This window comes from Chrysemys picta, chromosome 15, assembly GCF_011386835.1.
Source record: "Chrysemys picta bellii isolate R12L10 chromosome 15, ASM1138683v2, whole genome shotgun sequence".
Lineage (NCBI taxonomy): Eukaryota > Metazoa > Chordata > Testudines > Emydidae > Chrysemys > Chrysemys picta.
In genome coordinates, this window is record NC_088805.1 from 4,041,995 (window position 1) to 4,060,218 (window position 18,224).

The window sequence follows — 18,224 nt, forward strand, 5'->3', positions numbered from 1 at the left end:
GGGGAATTTCATCTGTCCCGCATAATTTTGTTTTTTCCTTGCATAAAATATATTCTGCCCAAGAAATGCTGCAGTTCCGCCTTTTGCCCACCAGAGGCCGCTGTATCGCCAGAACAACCAGCCACATGGACACAGCCAGCTGTTCTGGCGCCACAGCGGCTTCTAGTGTGCAAAAGGCAGAACTGCAGCACTTCTGGGGCAGAATGTATTTTCTGTGGGGAAAAAAATTTCTATGAGTGCCCAGTGCTGCAGACTTCCCCCAGGAGTAGAAGTTCATCACAGCACCCTGCCCGCGGAGCCAGGTTACGACAGAGTACAACAAGGCTGTTGGGGGGAGGTGTCACAGACTGGGGTTCAGAATGGCTAGTGTGGAGGACTAGTGGGCTAGTGCAGCATGGGCTCAGGAGCTTGTGGGGTGACCGTGTTGAGCCTGGGGAGGGAGGCTGCAGGAACACTTGGGGATGGGGGAGGAGGCTGCAGAGACCCATGGGGATAGGGGGGTGCGGGGACAGGGGCAGATGCGTCTGACTGAATGGGAAAGGCTAGAGCTTAGCCAGGGTCTGCATGGGGGAGGCTTCCCAACTCTCTAACAATCCTTTCCCCCTCATCCCCCCCAAAAAACAACACCTTCTCCCAACCACACCCAATACTCTCCAGCTTCACTCCCAGGCTCCTACTCTCTCCCTCAACTCCTATTACCCCTGATACCCCCAAGTCTTTAAACTGCTTCTGACAAGTGCAGGAAATACAGTTCCGTATTGTAATTTAAATGAATTACTCAAAGTTCTGTATTAATATTATTTGTAAAAAAAAATTTTCCAACATTTTTTTTTGGTCTGTATTATTAGACATATTTGTTGACAGATATTTTGAAATAAATGACCAAAATAATTGAAACTGGCTTTATTATACTGTGTTATTTAAACAACTAAAATATGCAGAAGTTTTAATTTTTTGGCACAGAATTCTCCCAGGAGTAGTATGTGCCCCAAACCAAAAGAGCAAATTCTGAGCAAATCGGAACTTCATTCCCAATAAAGATTCACAATCATCCCAAAAGATTCTTTAGGAATCCAGTACTGGTAGCCACGTTGTATCTACAGGATTCACCTTTAGAGGTCACCGTAGCCTCCTATTTGCAAATGGTCATTCAAGCCTCTAGTCTCAGTATCATTATGATATTGGCATGGAGTGTAAGTTATTGTGATGTCATAGGACTAGGACCAGCTTCATTGCCTGAGGAAGAGTTACAAGGAAAGACAGACAGACGTACACAAAGTGTATCCAAAGCTAACAAGTAAAGCCACCCATAACTCCCTTAAAGGTTGGTAGCTTTTTAAATGTGACTTTAAGGGTTTCCTTTTTATAGAAGTATATAAAGCTCAACATTTGCTGGCCCGCTATCAGCCAAACCCCAAGATCTCAGAAGGCTGGCTTCTGTTATACCTACGATTTCAAGCCGTTCCCATACTGCCCAATTTGAGTCGATTCTGGTGATCGTTTGGATGATTTACCAAACTGAATCACACTTGCGGCATCACCTGGAATGACAGACAGAAAAAGTGAGATCTACTTATGAAGTATGTAAAAAATATTTTTTAATATATCTATACACACACACACACACACACACACCCCTCTACTCCAATATAACGCTGTCCTTGGGAGCCAAAAAATCTTACCGCGTTATAGGTGAAACGTTATATCGAACTTGCTTTGATCTGCCGGAATGCACAGCCCCGCCCCCCGGAGCACTGCTTTACCGCGTTATATCCGAATTCATGTTATATTGGGTCACGTTATATGGGGTAGAGGTGTGTATACACACACACACACACGTTTTTTACAAGATTATCGTGATGACATTACACAGTGGCAGATTACATTACACAGTCCAAACAATGAAGGCCAGAAAAAAGGTTGGTTATGGGTGTGATTTTTTTGAAAAGATATTTTTATACCAGCAAAAGGAATAATATAGATGCAATCATAATGGCAAAAAGTACCTTTGCGAGTAACGCTTACTTCATTCGGGGCAACGGTATAAACTATTTTGCTAGTTGAAGCTGCATTTACTTTAGAATGGTTTGCTCATATAGTTATACCAGCAAACCTTTTCTAGCATAGACTACACCCTGGACCCTTCAGAATTCTACAAAGATACTGATCCTCTCTCACAAAATAGGGAAATCCTTCTTCTGCTCTTAGGTCCAAAACAATTCCAAATACCTTCAGGTTAAAAGTACCCAGCAGGATAACTACAGCACAGATTCTGCTGCAACATTATTCAATAATATCAAAATTTTGTAAAATACAAAAGCATAATACTGCACATAAGTCCATGCACCCAATTCCAAGTCCTTCTTCCATGAAGCAATGATCATCATTTTAACAAAATAGTACTAACCAACCAGCGGTATGCTGATAAAACAACTGTAAATTCACTGGCAGGTTTCTAGAGCATGGTATTAAAGCAGTATCTTTCCAATATGTAAACACAATTGTAAGATTTAATACTCTTTATTAGCATTGGACACATGGTGCAATCACAATGGAAAGGATGTGATGTGATAACAGAGAATATGGCTATTCTGAGGTTGTAGGGTTTGGAGACTATTTTTTTATTTGCCTTCCACCACATTAATTCAGGTCTTCCATTATATGCGAGATGGGAAGCCAGTATTTGAAACTGCAAGTGAAGTGTTAAGCTTCTGTAAATCTAAGGGATAATGGCTCAGCAAATGATTCTTTTGAGATAACAATCCCAATAAATTCTTTAGCCCTGGTGGGGGGAAAAAAAATCGATTTAAGTTACGCAACTTGAGCTACGTGAATAACATAGCTGAAGTCGACGTACTTAGATCGACTTACTGTGGTGTCTTCACCGCAGTGAGTCGACTGCTGCCACTCCCCCATCTACTCTGCCTGCGCCTCTCATGGCGCAGGAGAACAGGAGTTGACGGGAGAGGGCTCAGGGGTTGATTTATCGCGTCGACGCAATAAATCGATCCCCGCTGGATTGATCGCTGCCTGCCGATCCGGCGGGTAGTGTACACATACCCTTAGTGAGATAAGAGGTGGTTACTTACCTGTAACAGGAGATTTTTCGAGATGTGTGGTCCTTATTTGTATTCCAAACATGAATGTGCATGTGTGCCATACACCAGAGACAGAAGATTTTTATATCAGTATCCATTGGCCCACACGTGCGCTGTACGTAGCCTTGTGCCACAGGCGAGGTTATATGAGGCTGTGTGGGACAACACCCCATCGCTGTCACCCTCTCACCACCGAGCAACGTGGACCACAACAGAGGGGAAGGAGGGTGAGTATTGGAATACAAATACATCTTGAAGAACCTTCAGTTACAGATAAGTAACCTCCTCCTCTTCTTTTCCGAGTGACGGTCTCTATATGTATTCCAAACGCAGGTGAGTACCAAGCAGTGATTAGTGCAGAGAAGGTTGCGAGGATGCAAGAGGTATCACAGTCCGAAGGACACCACAACCCATGGCTGCATCGACTACTGCCCCCTGGGCTATAGCATAGCGGGCCATGAAGGTATGGACAAGACGCCATGTCACTGCCCAGCAGATGTTATGCCAGGATACATCTGCCAAGGAGGAGGAAGTGACTGCCTATGCCTGTGTCGAGTGTGCCATAATCCAGCCGGGCGACATGGCATTAGGGAGCTCGTAGCATGCACAGATGCAGGCCAAGACCCACTTCGAAACACATTGGGAGGAGAGGGCCTGACCTCGGGATCTGTCTGCAAAGGTGTGGAGAAGCACGGAAGTCACGGGTCCTGTCAAGGTAGAAGGTGAGGGTGCGACGAACATCAAGTGAGTGCAGGTTCTGTCTTCCAGATTGGCATGTGGCTTAGAATGTAAGACCGGGAGGTAAATTGACTGGTTGATGTGGAAGTCTGAAACCACCTTCGGGAGAAATTTGGGGTGAAGGCATAAGGAGACCTTGTCCTTATGGAAGACTGTATATAGTGTGTCGGCCATCATGGCGGCCAATTCGCTGATCCACTGAGCAGAAGTGATAGCCATGAGAAAAATGACCCTTATGGAGAAGTGGGAAAGGGAGCACATGGCCAGGAACTCAAAGTGCGGGAGAGGGAGGGGGTGTCTAGTGAGGTGGAAAGGACAAGGTTGAGGTCCCAGGAGGATTCAGGCATGATCACCAGTGGGAAGGTGTTCAGCAGCCCCTTCAGGAAGCGTGTAGTGGTGTGATGGTTAAAAATTGAGCATCCATCCACGGGGAGTGTGGGGGGGGAGAAGATACTGAGCGCTGCCAGGTGGACCAGGACAGAACTAAGGGAAAGGCCTGAGGTCTTAGGTTCAAGGGGGTAGGCCAGGACAGTAGGGATGGAGACAGCGTCCAGGGAAAGTTTATGGCGCCGAGCTCAGAAGATGAAACAGACCCATTTCACTGTATAACATGCTCTGGTGGAGGCCTGCCTGCTGTGGGTAAGGATGAGGCACACTGGTGCCAAGCAGGTATTATCTATGCACAAGCCCCATCCAAAAACCAGGCTATGAGACGAAGAGGGCCAGGACTGGGGTGGTGAACAGTGCCCCGGTCCGTGAGATCCAGGATCAGGCAGAGGTGGGATGGGGGGGATGGGCAGAAAGCCGGAGGAGGTCGGGAAACCACAACTGACCAGGCCAGAATGGAGCGATCAGCAGTATTGTGGCTTGTGTCCTAGCAGACTTTCTGTAGCACCTCGGGAAGGTGGGAAATGGGGCGGGAGGCATAGGGGAGTTTGCCATCCCAAGGCAGGAGGAGAGCACCACCTTGGGAGCTGGGTTCCATGGCCCCCCAGCAACAGTAGAGGGGGAACTTGTGGTTGTCACATATGGCAAAAAGATCCTGGCAAGGGGTATCCCAGGCATGGAGAGCGAATGGAGAGTGGGGTTGTGGAGTTGCCACTTGTGATTGAGGTATCAGTGCCAGCTGAGCACATTGGCCATGGAGTTCTGCGTGCCCTGGAGATATACTGCGTGCTGCGTGACATGATGGCAGATGCACCAGTTCCAGAGGTGGATGGATTCTGTACAAAGAGACAGAGGCTTGGTGCTCTCATGCCTGTTTATGTAAGCCACCACTGTAGTATTGTCAGAGAGAATTTGAACTGGCACAGATGAGCAGCAGGAACATGCGGCAAACCAAGCGGACTGCTCGGAGCTGGAAGACATTGATGTACTGGTGGGCCTCGTGCTGAGTTCAAAACCCCTGAGCAACGTGCTCACTCAGATGAACGCCCCAACCAGTGAGGGAGACATCTGTGGTCAAGGTAACAGTTGGGACAGGTGTGGCGAAAGGGGTGCTGAAGAGCACCTTGGAGAGTTGATCCACCAGAGCAGGGAGGCCCAAAGCGAGCACAGAACAAGCAGTGTGTCATCGAAGTGGGTGGCATGGGGCCAGGCAACTGACAGGAGCCACAGCTGTAGGACAGCACACATGTAATTGAGTATACAGCGTTACGTAGGTGCACTGTGGTGCGGGGGTTGCGGTGAAGGTCCACCACTACAGCCATCAAGGTGGTGAAGCAGTCTCCCAGGAGAAAGGCCCGAGCAGCCATGGAATGGAGGTGGGCACCAAGGAAGTGGATTGTGTGTCAGGATGAGCACTGATTTCATTGATGCAGACACAGAGTGGCGAGGAGAGAGTGAAGACTGTGAATGGCAGATGTTAGCTTGGTGCAGGAAGGCATGAAGAGAAGCCAGTTGTCCAAATACAGGAGCATGGAGTATCCCAGATGCCGGAGATGTGCTGCCACTACTGCAAACACTTTCGTGAAGACTATGGGGGTTGTCACAATGTCGAAGGGAAGGATCCTGAACTGGTAGTGGTTAGTGCCCTGTAAAGGTCCGGTGTGGGGGTTGGGCCCTCTCAGGGGCCGTCGGGAGCCAGGCCCCCTCACTACTCGGCCTGGATCGGTCTCTGCAAGGGGCTACCGCCCTCCGTCAGGGCTAGGCAGCAACCCTGGTCCGGGCTCCGGTTCTCACTGCCGGAGCTGAGAATTACAAAGTCAGTTAAGCCCACGCGCTAGCTCAGGGCGGGCAACACACAAGGGTTCAGGGGGGCTCAGAACCTTCCTGAAGGCTGAGCACTCACACAGTTAGTAGCTAAGGCCCGGCCCTCAATCAGGGCGGGGCGGCACACCATAGTCCAGGGGCTCAGAACCTTCCTTTAGGCTGAGCAGTAACAGTCAGGAGTTAATGCCCGGCCCGCAATCAGGGCGGGGCAGCACACAATAGTCCCGGGGGGCTCAGAACCTTCCTTCAGGCTGAGCAGTAACAAAGTTAATAAGCCCAGGCCCTTAGTCCGGGCGGGGCAACAAACAAAAGTTCAGGGGCTCAGGGCCTTGTGTTAGGAGCTGAGCACTGGCAAACTCAGGACGTCCCAAGCCCTTAGTCAGGGCGGGGCAACAAACAATAGTTCAGGGGACTCAGGTCCGTGGATCAGGAGCTGAGCACCAACAGAGTCAGTGAGCCCAGGCCCTTGGTCAGGGCGGGGCAACAAACAATAGTCCAGGGCTCAGGACCTGGCGTCAGGAGCTGAGCACTCACAGATTCAGTAGGCCCAGGCCCTTAGTCAGGGCGGGGCAGCAAACAATAGTTCACTTGCGATGCCGGAACGCTGGCTGGAGGGGGAAGCTGCCACCCGTAAGTGGGGTGGCAGGGGGGACACAGGCCCACCCACTCCACTGTGTCCCAGCCCGGGGCCCTAAGAGCGGCAGTCAGTCTGCCGCTGTGTCGGTGGGGTCCTGACCGCAACACACCGACATTGGCTCCTCTGCTGTAGCCAGACTGGGGTCAGCTACCCCCGGGCTACTTTCCATTTCCCCCTCCATTGGTACCTGCTCATCGCTGGGCTCGGCAGCGGGGTCCCACACCATGGGTTCCTCAGCTCGCAGAGGGTCGTCTGGGTCGGGCTGCTCCTCCGGTCTCGGGTCAGGGGGGCGCTCGGGCTCCCCCTCGAGGTACCGTGCCCGGGGCAGGCTCGGCCACTCCACTTCGGGGTACCTTGCTCGGGGAAGGCTCGGCCAATCCGCGTCGGGGTACCTGGCTCTGGGGAGGTCCGGTCGGCCGGCGTCCGGGTACCTGGCTCTGGGAAGGCTCGGTCTAGCCGGAGCTCGCACCGGCACGTCTGGCCTCTCCGGCCGCTGGGCTCCAACTGAGAGCTGGGGCCTGGCTTTTATACTTCCTGTCCCGCCCCTTAACTTCCGGGGGGCGGGAACAGGTGGCGGTGGCTCCGCCCACTTGGGTGCCTGTTCTGGCTCCTCTTTCTCAGGGGCCGTCGGGAGCCAGGCCCCCTCACTACATGCCCACACAGAAGCGAAGAAACTTGTGGTGGGCCAGGTGGATGTCGATATGAAAGTATGCATCTTTCATGTTGAGAGCTGTGAACCAGACTCCCCACAGAAGGGAGGGAATAATCAAGGCGAGCATGACCATATAGAAATTGGTCTTGCAGCTGATGGTGTTGAGAATGCGGACATCAAGTATAGGGCAGAGCCCTCCGCCCTTCTTCGGGATGAGAAATATGGAGAGTAGAAATCCTAGCCGATGAAGGGGTCGAGCACCGGTTCTATCGCGCCTTTAGTGAGCAGGGCATCCGCTTCGTTTTGTAGGAGGGCATGGTGGGAGCTATCCCCCATGGGAGTCCAGAGGAGTGGGGAGATGAGAAACTTGATAAAGTAACCGTGCCATACGATCCCCAGCACCCAACGGTCCATGGTGATCTTGCCCCTGTTGTGGGCAAAAGAGGAAAGACAGCCCCAAAGGTGACTGGGGAGAGGGGAGGACGAGGATGGTGATGCAGGGGACTCTCAGCTCTCAACTTGTGCATCAAAACTGGGCTTTGGGTGGTTGATGAGGTGAGGAGGAAGAGGTGGCTGTGGCAGGGGCCGAGGCCCAGGGCCATTGAGATCAGTGTCATCAAGGTGGGTCATCCTCACAGTGGAGACAGCGGTCTGGTATGGCACACAGGACCAGGGCTGGGAGGGTTGTCGTTGCTGTCTCCACCGGGGTGTTGGGATGTAAATGCCTAGAGACCAAAGCATCACCCTCGAGTCCTTCAAGGAGTGAAGGGACTTGGCAAAGACTGATGAGACCAGCTTGTCTTCGTCAAAGGGGAGGCCCTGAATGGTGGTCTTGACCTCCCATTGGAAGCCAGAGGATGGCAGCCACGACTCCCTATGCATGACTACGCCGGTCGCAAGGGAGCAGGATGGGTCTGCGACACTGACCACCTCTTGGTGGCTCATCTGGTCAGTTAGATGACCTTCTTCCACAAGAGCCTGGAAGCCTTGCCGTTTGTCCAATGGCAAGTCATCCAGGAACTCTGCTAGCTTGGCATAATTGTTCAAGTCATACTTTGCTAGCAAAGCCTGGTAATTGGCCATGCGAAACTGCAACACTGCGGAAAAGTAGAGCTTCCGGCCCAGAAGTCTGGCTGCCCTGTGTGCTGGCCATGTGTATGCTGCCTCGAGCGTTCGGTCGCCATGTGAACCACCAGGGAAGCGGGTGGGTGGTGTGAGTGCGAGAAAAGAAAGTCTGTTTCCTTAGAGGGAACAAAGTACTAGTGATCTGCCCATTTGGCCATGGGGGCACAGGAGGCAGGCATATGCCAGACCGTCCACGCTGGCCGCAGGACAGCATCATTGATGGGCAACATAGTGCAAGCCGGTCCTTGGGACTGGAAGATATCCAGCAACTGGTGGTGGTAGCGGTCTGGACCTCGTCCGGGGTATGCCCAAGTCACTAGCAACCCTCTGCAGCAGCTCCTGGTACTACTTATGATTGTCAAGTGGTGAGAGGGTGGGGGGGAAAATCAGGGTATCATCCAGCAAGAAGGCGGTGATAGTAAGGACTGTTGGTTCCACTTCTGAGTCTGAGCTGTCTGGGTCTGGCACAGGGGCCCGGACCGAAGGGTGGGTGGCCTGAGGTGAATAAGGCCAGTGATAAGGGTCGCAGGATGGCCAATACTGCCAAAAGGTCGGGTCCTCATGGTATGGTGGGACCCAAGGGTAGCAGTACCAAGGAGTCAGCGGGGGGGAGGGGAGCATACCCGGACATATACACCAGCCATGCCTGGGAGTCTGAGCTGTGCTGGGACACAGGAAAGAAGGACAAGTTTTCCCCAGAGAGGACTTCAGAGTTGGAGGAGACACCCACTATCGGGGAAGCTGTTGGTATGGACAGTCTGCAGCCAAGGGCCAGTCAAGGTCTATTCCCCAGTAGGAACAATGCGTCTGCTGGAGAGAGGGGTTCCAGTCCCTGAGCAGCAGAAAAGATGGATAGGGCAGATCCATGTGTGCCACCAGGAAGAGGGCATAAATGCCACCAGGCATCCAGGGCATGTCTCGAATATCATCAGCACAGCATGGTGGCATCCGCGGTATGGAGTGCAGAAACAGCTGTTGCACTGGCACTGTGCACGCCGGAGAATGGTGCTGGTGGCCAGCCAGTGCATTCGATGCTGTTACTGCCACCTCCCGCTTCTTTTTAGCTTTGCCCTCAGAATGAGGAAAACTAAGGTGGTGTCTGCACATAGTATCTCACCCGACCGGGCGCCGCTCGGGGAGGGAACACTGAGCTTGGCAACTGTCTGTGACGGGGCTTGCTACGATGCCCATGAGAGCGTTTGCGACTCACACTGGGACTTCTCCGGCACCAGCTGCACCTTTGGATCTGAGGTGCAAGAAGTGCTAGGGGGGGCTCACACTGGTGAAGGGCGTTGCACTGTCAGAACTGACAGTTCCTGGTCAGACTAGGCATTCATCCAGGGAGCCTCTTCCAGGAGGAAATTATGGAGGCGGAATAGGTGAGCCCCACAGGTGCACAGTAGAAAGGAGTGGCAGATTTTGCAATGGGCAGCTAGATGAGCTTCCCCGAGGCAATAAAGGCAGTAGTGGTACTCATGTCTCATGGAGAATGAGCGAGGGCACGACTCACAGTTCTTGAACTCCGGAATGTGGGACATAGTCCCCTGGAGAAGCAGGGGGAGAGCCTGGCCCCAGACTGGGCGAAGGTTAAGACTAACTACACTAATTATAATAAAAAAGAAAGAGAATACTAACTATGTACAACGGACAAGCATTCTTGCAGGCAAGCTGCAAGTATGGAGTAACAAGGATTCCAACTCCAACCATGCAGCGGTAAGAGGGAGCATCGTCCCGCACAGTCTCATATAACCTTGCCTGCACCATGAGGCTATGTACAGCACACATGCGGGCCAACCGACACTGCTGAAAAAATCTTCCGGCTCCAGCGTACAGGTGCACCCGTGTTTGGAATACATATAGGGACCATCACTCGAAGAACACTTATCACAAAGAATCTATTGGGGGGAAACTGAATCTACAAATTCAAAGACAATGTGAAATTCCTTAGTTCAGACAAGAAGATTGGAATGCCAGGGGGATCAATATGACTGGCTCTATAGGTCTAATTACTCATGGAAATTCCATCTTGTGTCAAGTCAAACTAAATAGGTGAGGACACTTCAGAGCAGCTTTTAAGAGCTGCAGCGATCCATCTCCTCTGGGAGAGGGGGCTAAAGAGTGCCTTCATCTCCCTGCCCCTAACAACCTGCCAGGAACCCTGAAATTGCTAAATCTGTGTCCAGAGAAAACAGACTGAGGCTTTATTGTGGTAGTAGCAGTAGAGACCCCATCTATGTGTATGTTTCTTTGCCTGTCCTTTTAAATTAGGTTTCCAGCCTGCATGACAAATATCTTTAGTTAAGCTTTATGTTCATGTTCCTTGTCATATAAGTTTTTGGTGAATAAATGGTATAGCTGTATTGCTTTCTGACTGCACTGTATTCTAAAAGGAGTTGCTCGTGGATGTACCTCTCGGGACCAGCTACCATGATTGGTCCTCATTAGCCAAGACAAACAGATAGAGTGTTTGAATCACATCTGCAAAACCTAACAAGGCTCCTTGTTTTGTCTACTAATCCTCAATAGGCTTCTGGAGTCCATGAAGCTCCGAGGGAAAAGAGAGACCTACACATCACAGGGTGAGTGCTATAGCCTTGCCATTGAAGCACAAACTAGTTGGAGTGAGCAGTAACGATGGAACTTGTTTATACTATAACTTTAGCCATATTATTTGTAGCTTAGTTGTTGTTTGTTGTCCACCGGGCACAGAGCAAAGAACCACTGAACAAATATCCCAGTACCTAGAACCACAAAACAAGTGGTTGAGTTAGTGGACTTGAATTACTGAAGAAAGGAACATTTTCAGATAGACACGTTTTCCCGTTCTTCATATTCAGGTCCACTGATCCCAATCATGGGACTTTAATCAGAAATGCAGTTGTACAGTGAAGGTATTAGTTTGGAGCCAGAATTTGCCCATTGATCCATGGTATTTCTAAGGCACATTGGTATCTATGCATAGGGAAAAAAAAAAAAATCTATGCACAACAAAGGCTTGAATTCATTGTGATGCTATGGCATCCAGCGCTTTCCTGCCAAAGACCAAATTGGAACATACTTGTGTGTCTAATTTCAAGTGTAGCAAAGGTACAACCCAGGACCATATAGTCATCTTGTAGATTTGCATATTTCTTCAGAAAGGGGATACAACTTCATGAATCATAAGATCAAGGATAAACAAATTAGCTTTCAGAGGGAACCCTCTGTTTTACATGCTTCCAACACACAACACCATAGCCATGTGATCATGAAGGATTTAGAAGTCTAAACCCTTCCTTCAAATTAATGTTTGAATAAAAATCAGATCCATTCAAAAATTAAAGTACCGCTTCTTTGGTGTGGCAAGTGCAATGCTATCAGCATTCTATGAATAAGGCCTCAACATATAAGACATGAACATAACCTTAGATGACAGAATAGACATTTGGTAAAGCTAACAGTTTGATAAGTTTATTATGGAGGTCTGTGAGCAGCTTATGTATGAATGATTCTAAACCTTCCGGGTGACTGTATGGGAGTAAATCTTACCTGGTCTACAAATTCTCAGGACATATGCCTATTGAGGAATTTTCAGGCCAGCTGAGAGGCATGCATTAGTCTAAGGTTTGCTTATTTCTGCCTCAGTGTTTAAATTTCAAGCCATGTAGAGAAGTATTGTCTATTAGTAGAATGATTCCTTGAGAAGAATGGAAATTAATCAGAATATTCTTTTCTGTAACCATTTCCCCTGAAATCCAGTCCTCAGACGGCTCAGATAAGTCAGAGGACCTTTTCTGTACATTAGGCACACTAGCTGTTCCATGACCTCGTCTGTTAGGTCACAGAACTACAGCTTTCTCAGCCATAATGAGATGAGAATGACTAGACCTGGTCTCCCCTGAGCTTATGGAGAACCCTAGTTTATGAGCAGGAAGAGAAGAAAGACGTAAAGGTGGTATTTTACATACGACCACCCACGTCTGCTGCTTCTAAAACCTTATAAATGAGCAAAAAATATGGGTCTCTTAGCAACTTTTTTTTAGGTGGGGGGGATGAAACAGCTTCCTGCCCCTCTCTTTGAGTCTCTGAATTTTCTTGATGACAAGAGGAATGGGTGAAGGCTTCACTCTACAGGATCTATTTGCTGTCTGCTTAGCCAGGCAACTGAGATTACCTTTCATATAGAGCAGTGGTTCTCAAACTTTTGTATTGATGACCCCTGTCACATAGCAAGCCTCTGAGTGCAACCCCACCACCCCCTTATAAATATATAGATAAAAAAAGTGTTTTTAACTTAACACTATTATAAATGCTGGAGTCAAAGCAGGGTTTGGGGTTGGCAGCTGACAGCTCACAACCCTCCCCGTTATAACCTCAAAACCCCCTGAGGGGTCAAGACCCCCAGTTTGAGAACCCCTGACATAGCGGCTATACGAGAATAGGCAACTTTCCTACCCAAACTATGAGGAAATGAGCTTCTTTGTGTAGAAGAGCTTATCAGTTAATGTGTGGATCAGCTGTTGTGGTGTGTTTTGTAATCAGTGTCATGGCTTTCTAAGTACTGGTACAGGTATTGTTAGAAGTTTGGTCCCAGCCACATAGGCTATCATCTGTGGTCTCCACTGTCAATACTAGATCGGAGCTCGCCTGCTCTTGCAAGAACCTGGTCTTAGCTGACCATCTCTGTCAATTAAGATACCACGATGCACCAAGAGATGAACAGTAACAAGGGTGTCCTGAAGGGTCTCTCTTTTAAAGGAGCACAGATCAGTATTTATCTGAGAAAGGACAGACATATATACACCACTTTGTGTCCAGGCCGATATCAATACACTGGAACATTTCTGAACAGACTTAAAGGGAGGGAGCTACATTAGTGGGTGGAGCCCTGCAAATCTTAAGTATCCCTGATTGGAATATGTAAATATGCCTTCTTCAGAGATGGCAAGGGAAGTGGATTCTGGGTTTACATATGGAATCTTAGGGTATGTCTACACTTAACACACTACAGTGGCATAGCAGCAGCACTGCAACCGCACCACTATAGCACGTCACTGTAGACACTACAGCGATGGGAGGGATTCTCCCGTCACTGTAGTTAATCCACCCTCCTGAGAGGCAGTAGCTAGGTGGATAGATGAATTCTTCCATCGACCTAGCACTATCCACACCAGGGATTAAATCAGCATAGTTACATCTCACAGGAATGTCGATTTTTCACATCCCTGAGAGAGATAGCAATGTCGATATAAGTTTTCAGTGCAGACTGGCCCTTTATCTCTGGAGGTATCTCTTCTGGGCTTTAAGGTCCACCACCATCCAGATGCCACTAAACTTCTAGAGTAGAGCCTCTTTTGGAAAACTCCTTCTATAGCCTCAATTTAAAAAGGATGGGTAACAAACTTGTGCATACCTTGACTCTCTTGGACGTTAGTAGCCATAAGGAAAGACTAAACACGGCTCTAAGATAGAATGCCAGTTCTAGAGAGTAATTGCTTCATTCTCTGAGTTTGCTCTGTCAAAGTCATTTGCACCCCCCCATCCACAAAGAGGAGTCTCTCCTCAAAGTGGCTGGGTGCCTTAGACACTGAGCCTCAAAACTAGGTGTTTGATATTTTCTGGAGGAGGGAGCTGGTTTGAAGTCTCCCCTAACCTCTACCTCACCTATTATGTTTATTTCATCTTGCTTGGGAATAACCACTGCCACACTGTCTATGGTACCTGGAAAAGAACAGGCTCTAGACGAACAGACTGTTCTTTTGGAATGTCCTGTATTCTCTTGTCTGTTTAAAGGGAAGCAAAGATTTCCTGGGCCTTTTTTGATGCATCTGCCACTGCCTTAGCCGAGTATTCCCCAAACATCTGCCACATATTACAATGCTGCAAGCTCACTGGATTCAAGAATGGTTTTCCAAGACCAATGCTTTCCCACAATGCCACTTGAAGCCAGAGCTCAAGCTGAGAACAAGAGTACCACAGGGTTCAGTTCTGTTCCCCTAATATTCAACGTGTACGTGAAGCTACTAGAGGATACTATGGGGTATATCTGGGCTGCAATGCCGTAAGTATGGAGAGTTATGAAGGTATTTCATAGAATCCTAGAATCTCAGGATTGGGAGGGACCTCAGGAGGTCATCTAGTCCAACCCCCTGCTCAAAGCAGGACCAATATCCAGACAGATTTTTTGCCCCAGATCCCTAAATGGCCCCCTCAAGGACTGAACTCACAACCCTGGGTTTAGCAGACCAATGCTCAAACCATTGAGCTACCCCTCCCCCCTAATATGCTAGTCTCTTTTGTACTGAAGAACTACATGAACAGCCAGGGAAACCAAACATTCGTTCCCACACGTCGTAAGTTCCATCCTTCCTTCATTTGAGTTCCATGTTTAAATGAGATTGTTCTGGTCTGTCTACAGGGCAAACATTGCCAAGCCATTCTAAGACCACCTTTTTGGAGGGAAGGCTTGTACAGAGAAGTGTTTTACACAAGACTCTGTCTGATTTCTGGTGGTAGGAAAGTCCGGTAAACGACCTTCCACTGGCCCTTGCAAGTTTCATCCTGAAGTCAGCTGGCTGCAACATCTGCCGTGAGCGGGTGTCAGAGAGAGATCATCTCTGAGGTTGCTAGATCCTAAAACAGTCTAATATAAGAGTTGAGACCTTCAGGCAGATCCAGAATTGGATGGGGAGCCAGTGCAGCATGCACAGCAACATGTTCTTTTCAGCAGTTCTGTTCAAGGGGGAAAGGAGTCCAGGAGAGCTGGCTGTATTTTAAAGAATCCTTATTGAGGTTGCAAGAAAAAAACAGCCTGATGTGTAGAAAGAACAGTAAATATGGCAGGCGACCAGCTTGGCTTCACAGTGAAATCCCTGCTGATCTTAAATGCAAAAAAGAAGCTTACAAGAAGTGGAAGATTGGACAAATGACCAGGGAGTATAAAAATATTGCTCAGGCATGCAGGAGTGAAATCAGGAAGGCCAAATCACACTTGGAGTTGCAGCTAGCAAGAGATGTTAAGAGTAACAAGAAGGGTTTCTTCAAGTATGTTAGCAATAAGAAGAAAGTCAAGGAAAGTGTGGGCCCCTTACTGAATGAGGGAGGCAACCTAGTGACCGAGGATGTGGAAAAAGCTAATGTACTCAATGATTTTTTTTGCCTCTGTCTTCTCGAACAAGGTCAGCTCCCAGACTGCTGCACTGGCCAGCACAGCATGGGGAGGAGGTGACCAGGCCTCTGCGGAGAAAGAAGAGGTTCGGGACTATTTAGAAAAACTGGACGAGCACAAGTTCATGGGGATGGATGTGCTGCATCCGAGGGTGCTAAAGGAGTTGGCGGATGTGATTGCAGAGCCATTGGCCATTATCTTTGAAAACTCATGGCGATCGGGGGAGGTCCCGGATGACTGGAAAAAGGCTAATGTAGGGCCCATCTTTAAAAAAGAGAAGGAGGAGGATCCGGGGAACTACAGGCCAGTCAGCCTCACCTCAGCCCCTCGAAAAATCATGGAGCAGGTCCTCAAGGAATCAATTCTGAAGCACTTAGAGGAGAGGAAAGTGATCAGGAACAGTCAGCATGGATTCACCAAGGGCAAGTCATGCCTGACTAACCCAATTGCCTTCTACGAGGAGATAACTGGCTCTGTGGATGAGCGGAAAGCAGTGGATGTGTTATTCCTTGACTTTAGCAAAGCTTTTGATACAGTCTCCCACAGTATTCTTGCCACCAAGTTAAAGAAGTATGGACTGGATGAATGGACTATAAGGTGGATAGAAAGCTGGCTAGATTGTCGGGCTCAACGGGTAGTGATCAACGGCTCCATGTCTAGTTGGCAGCCGGTTTCAAGCGGAGTGCCCCAAGGGTCAGTCCTGGGGCTGGTTTTGTTCAAAATCTTCATTAATGATCTGGAGGATGGCGTGGACTGCACTCTCAGCAAGTTTGCAGATGACACTAAATTGGGAGGAGTGGTAGATATGCTGGAGGGTAGGGATAGGATACAGAGGGACCTAGACAAATTAGAGGATTGGGCCAAAAGAAACCTGATGCGATTCAACAAGGACAAGTGCAGAATCCTGCACTTAGGACAGAAGAATCCCATGCACTGTTACAGACTAGGGAGCGAATGGTTAGGCAGCAGTTCTGCAGAAAAGGACCTAGGGGTTACAGTGGATGAGAAGCTGGATATGAGTCAACAGTGTGCCCTTGTTGCCAAGAAGGCTAACGGCATTTTGGCCTGTATAAGTAGGGGCATTGCCAGCAGATCGAGGGACGTGATCATTCCCATCTATTCGACATTGGTGAGGCCTCACCTGGAGTACTGTGTCCAGTTTTGGGCCCCACACTACAAGGAGGATGTGGAAAAATTGGAAAGAGTCCAACGGAAGGCAACAAAAATGATTAGGTGGCTGGAGCACATGAGTTATGAGGAGAGACTGAGGGAACTGGGATTGTTTAGTCTGCAGAAGAGAAGAATGAGGGGGGATTTGATAGCTGCTTTCAACTACCTGAAAGGGGGTTCCAAAGAGGATGGATCTAGACTGTTCTCAGTGGTACCTGATGGCAGAACAAGGAGTAATGGTCTCAAGTTGCAGTGGGGGAGGTTTAGGTTGGATATTAGGAAAAACTTTTTCACTAGGAGAGTGGTGAAGCACTGGAATGGGTTACCTGGGGAGGTGGTGGAATCTCCTTCCTTAGAGGGTTTTTAAAGCTTGACAAAGCCCTGGCTGGGATGATTTAATTTGGAATTGGTCCTGCTTTGAGCAGGGGGTTGGACTAAATGACCTCCTGAGGTCCCTTCCAACCCTGATATTCTATGATTCTAAGTTTGCTGCTGCATAATGAACGAGGTAGAGCTTCCACATGGCTCCTATGTGGCCTTCATTACTGGCAGAACCCATTGTGGTCATCCAGCCTGGAGGCAATGAAGACACAGATCACTGTGATTAGGTCTGCATCACAAAGAATCACACTCTTCTGGCCTGCTGAAGATAGGAAGAGGCATTTTCTGGCAGTGTGGAGTCAGTAAGAGCTGCATATCAATTGAAATGGCAGATGCTCTCAAAGGGCAAAGACATGGTTCCATCCAATTCTTCAAAACACTTCCCCCCTTCCTACAAGCATCGCATCTATCCTTCCCAGACTGAGGTTGAACTAACACTTTCACTCAAGCACCAAGTCAGTTGGCAAAGGACATAATTCATGTCTGAGGCACAATGTTGTCATGAACGGCTACTACTGAAGCCCATATCATCCTCTAATATCCTCTAGTAGTTCAATATACATGCTGAAAGATAGACACAGGTCTCAATACTGCAAGATTCCACAGATGAGAGCGCTCAGGGAAGACTAGCAACCAACCACCACAACCCTCTTGGATATGTCCACAAGAAATGACACTTAGCCAACTCAGTGTGACTCCACCCATCCTGCCAGGTCACCCTGACAAGGCGGTAGTACAGGGAGGCAGTGTCAAAAGCTGCTGGTAAATCTTAAAATATTAAGATGGATGGCTGCCTTCTGTCCAAGCCCAAAAGACGAACATGTGTTAATCTTCAGGACACACTAAGACCCCAATTGTCTCCCTGGCCCACGGGAGGTTGATGGAAAGACGGAGGTTGGCACTTCAGAGGTAGTTTTGCTGATAGGTTGCTGCTGTAACTGTGCTCTCACTAAATCAACTGTTGAGTCTGCTATTAATTGGCAAACTGTACAACAGCACCAGAGCCTGGGATGGCTGCCCTTATGTAGTTAGTACAAACCTCAATCAAATAAATGACTGAGAAAC

General features: G+C 48.8%; 1 protein-coding gene across 3 annotated transcripts in view; it reads right to left on the bottom strand.

The window, feature by feature from the left end:
* Nucleotides 1-18,224, bottom strand: part of MORC2 (MORC family CW-type zinc finger 2) — a 95,755-nt gene that overhangs the window by 64,171 nt on the left and 13,360 nt on the right. For all 3 annotated transcript variants that reach the window (XM_065568250.1, XM_065568251.1, XM_065568252.1), the window contains one exon: nucleotides 1,451-1,541. In XM_065568250.1, the coding sequence (XP_065424322.1) occupies nucleotides 1,451-1,541 (91 nt within the window). The remainder of the gene's footprint in view (nucleotides 1-1,450; nucleotides 1,542-18,224) is intronic.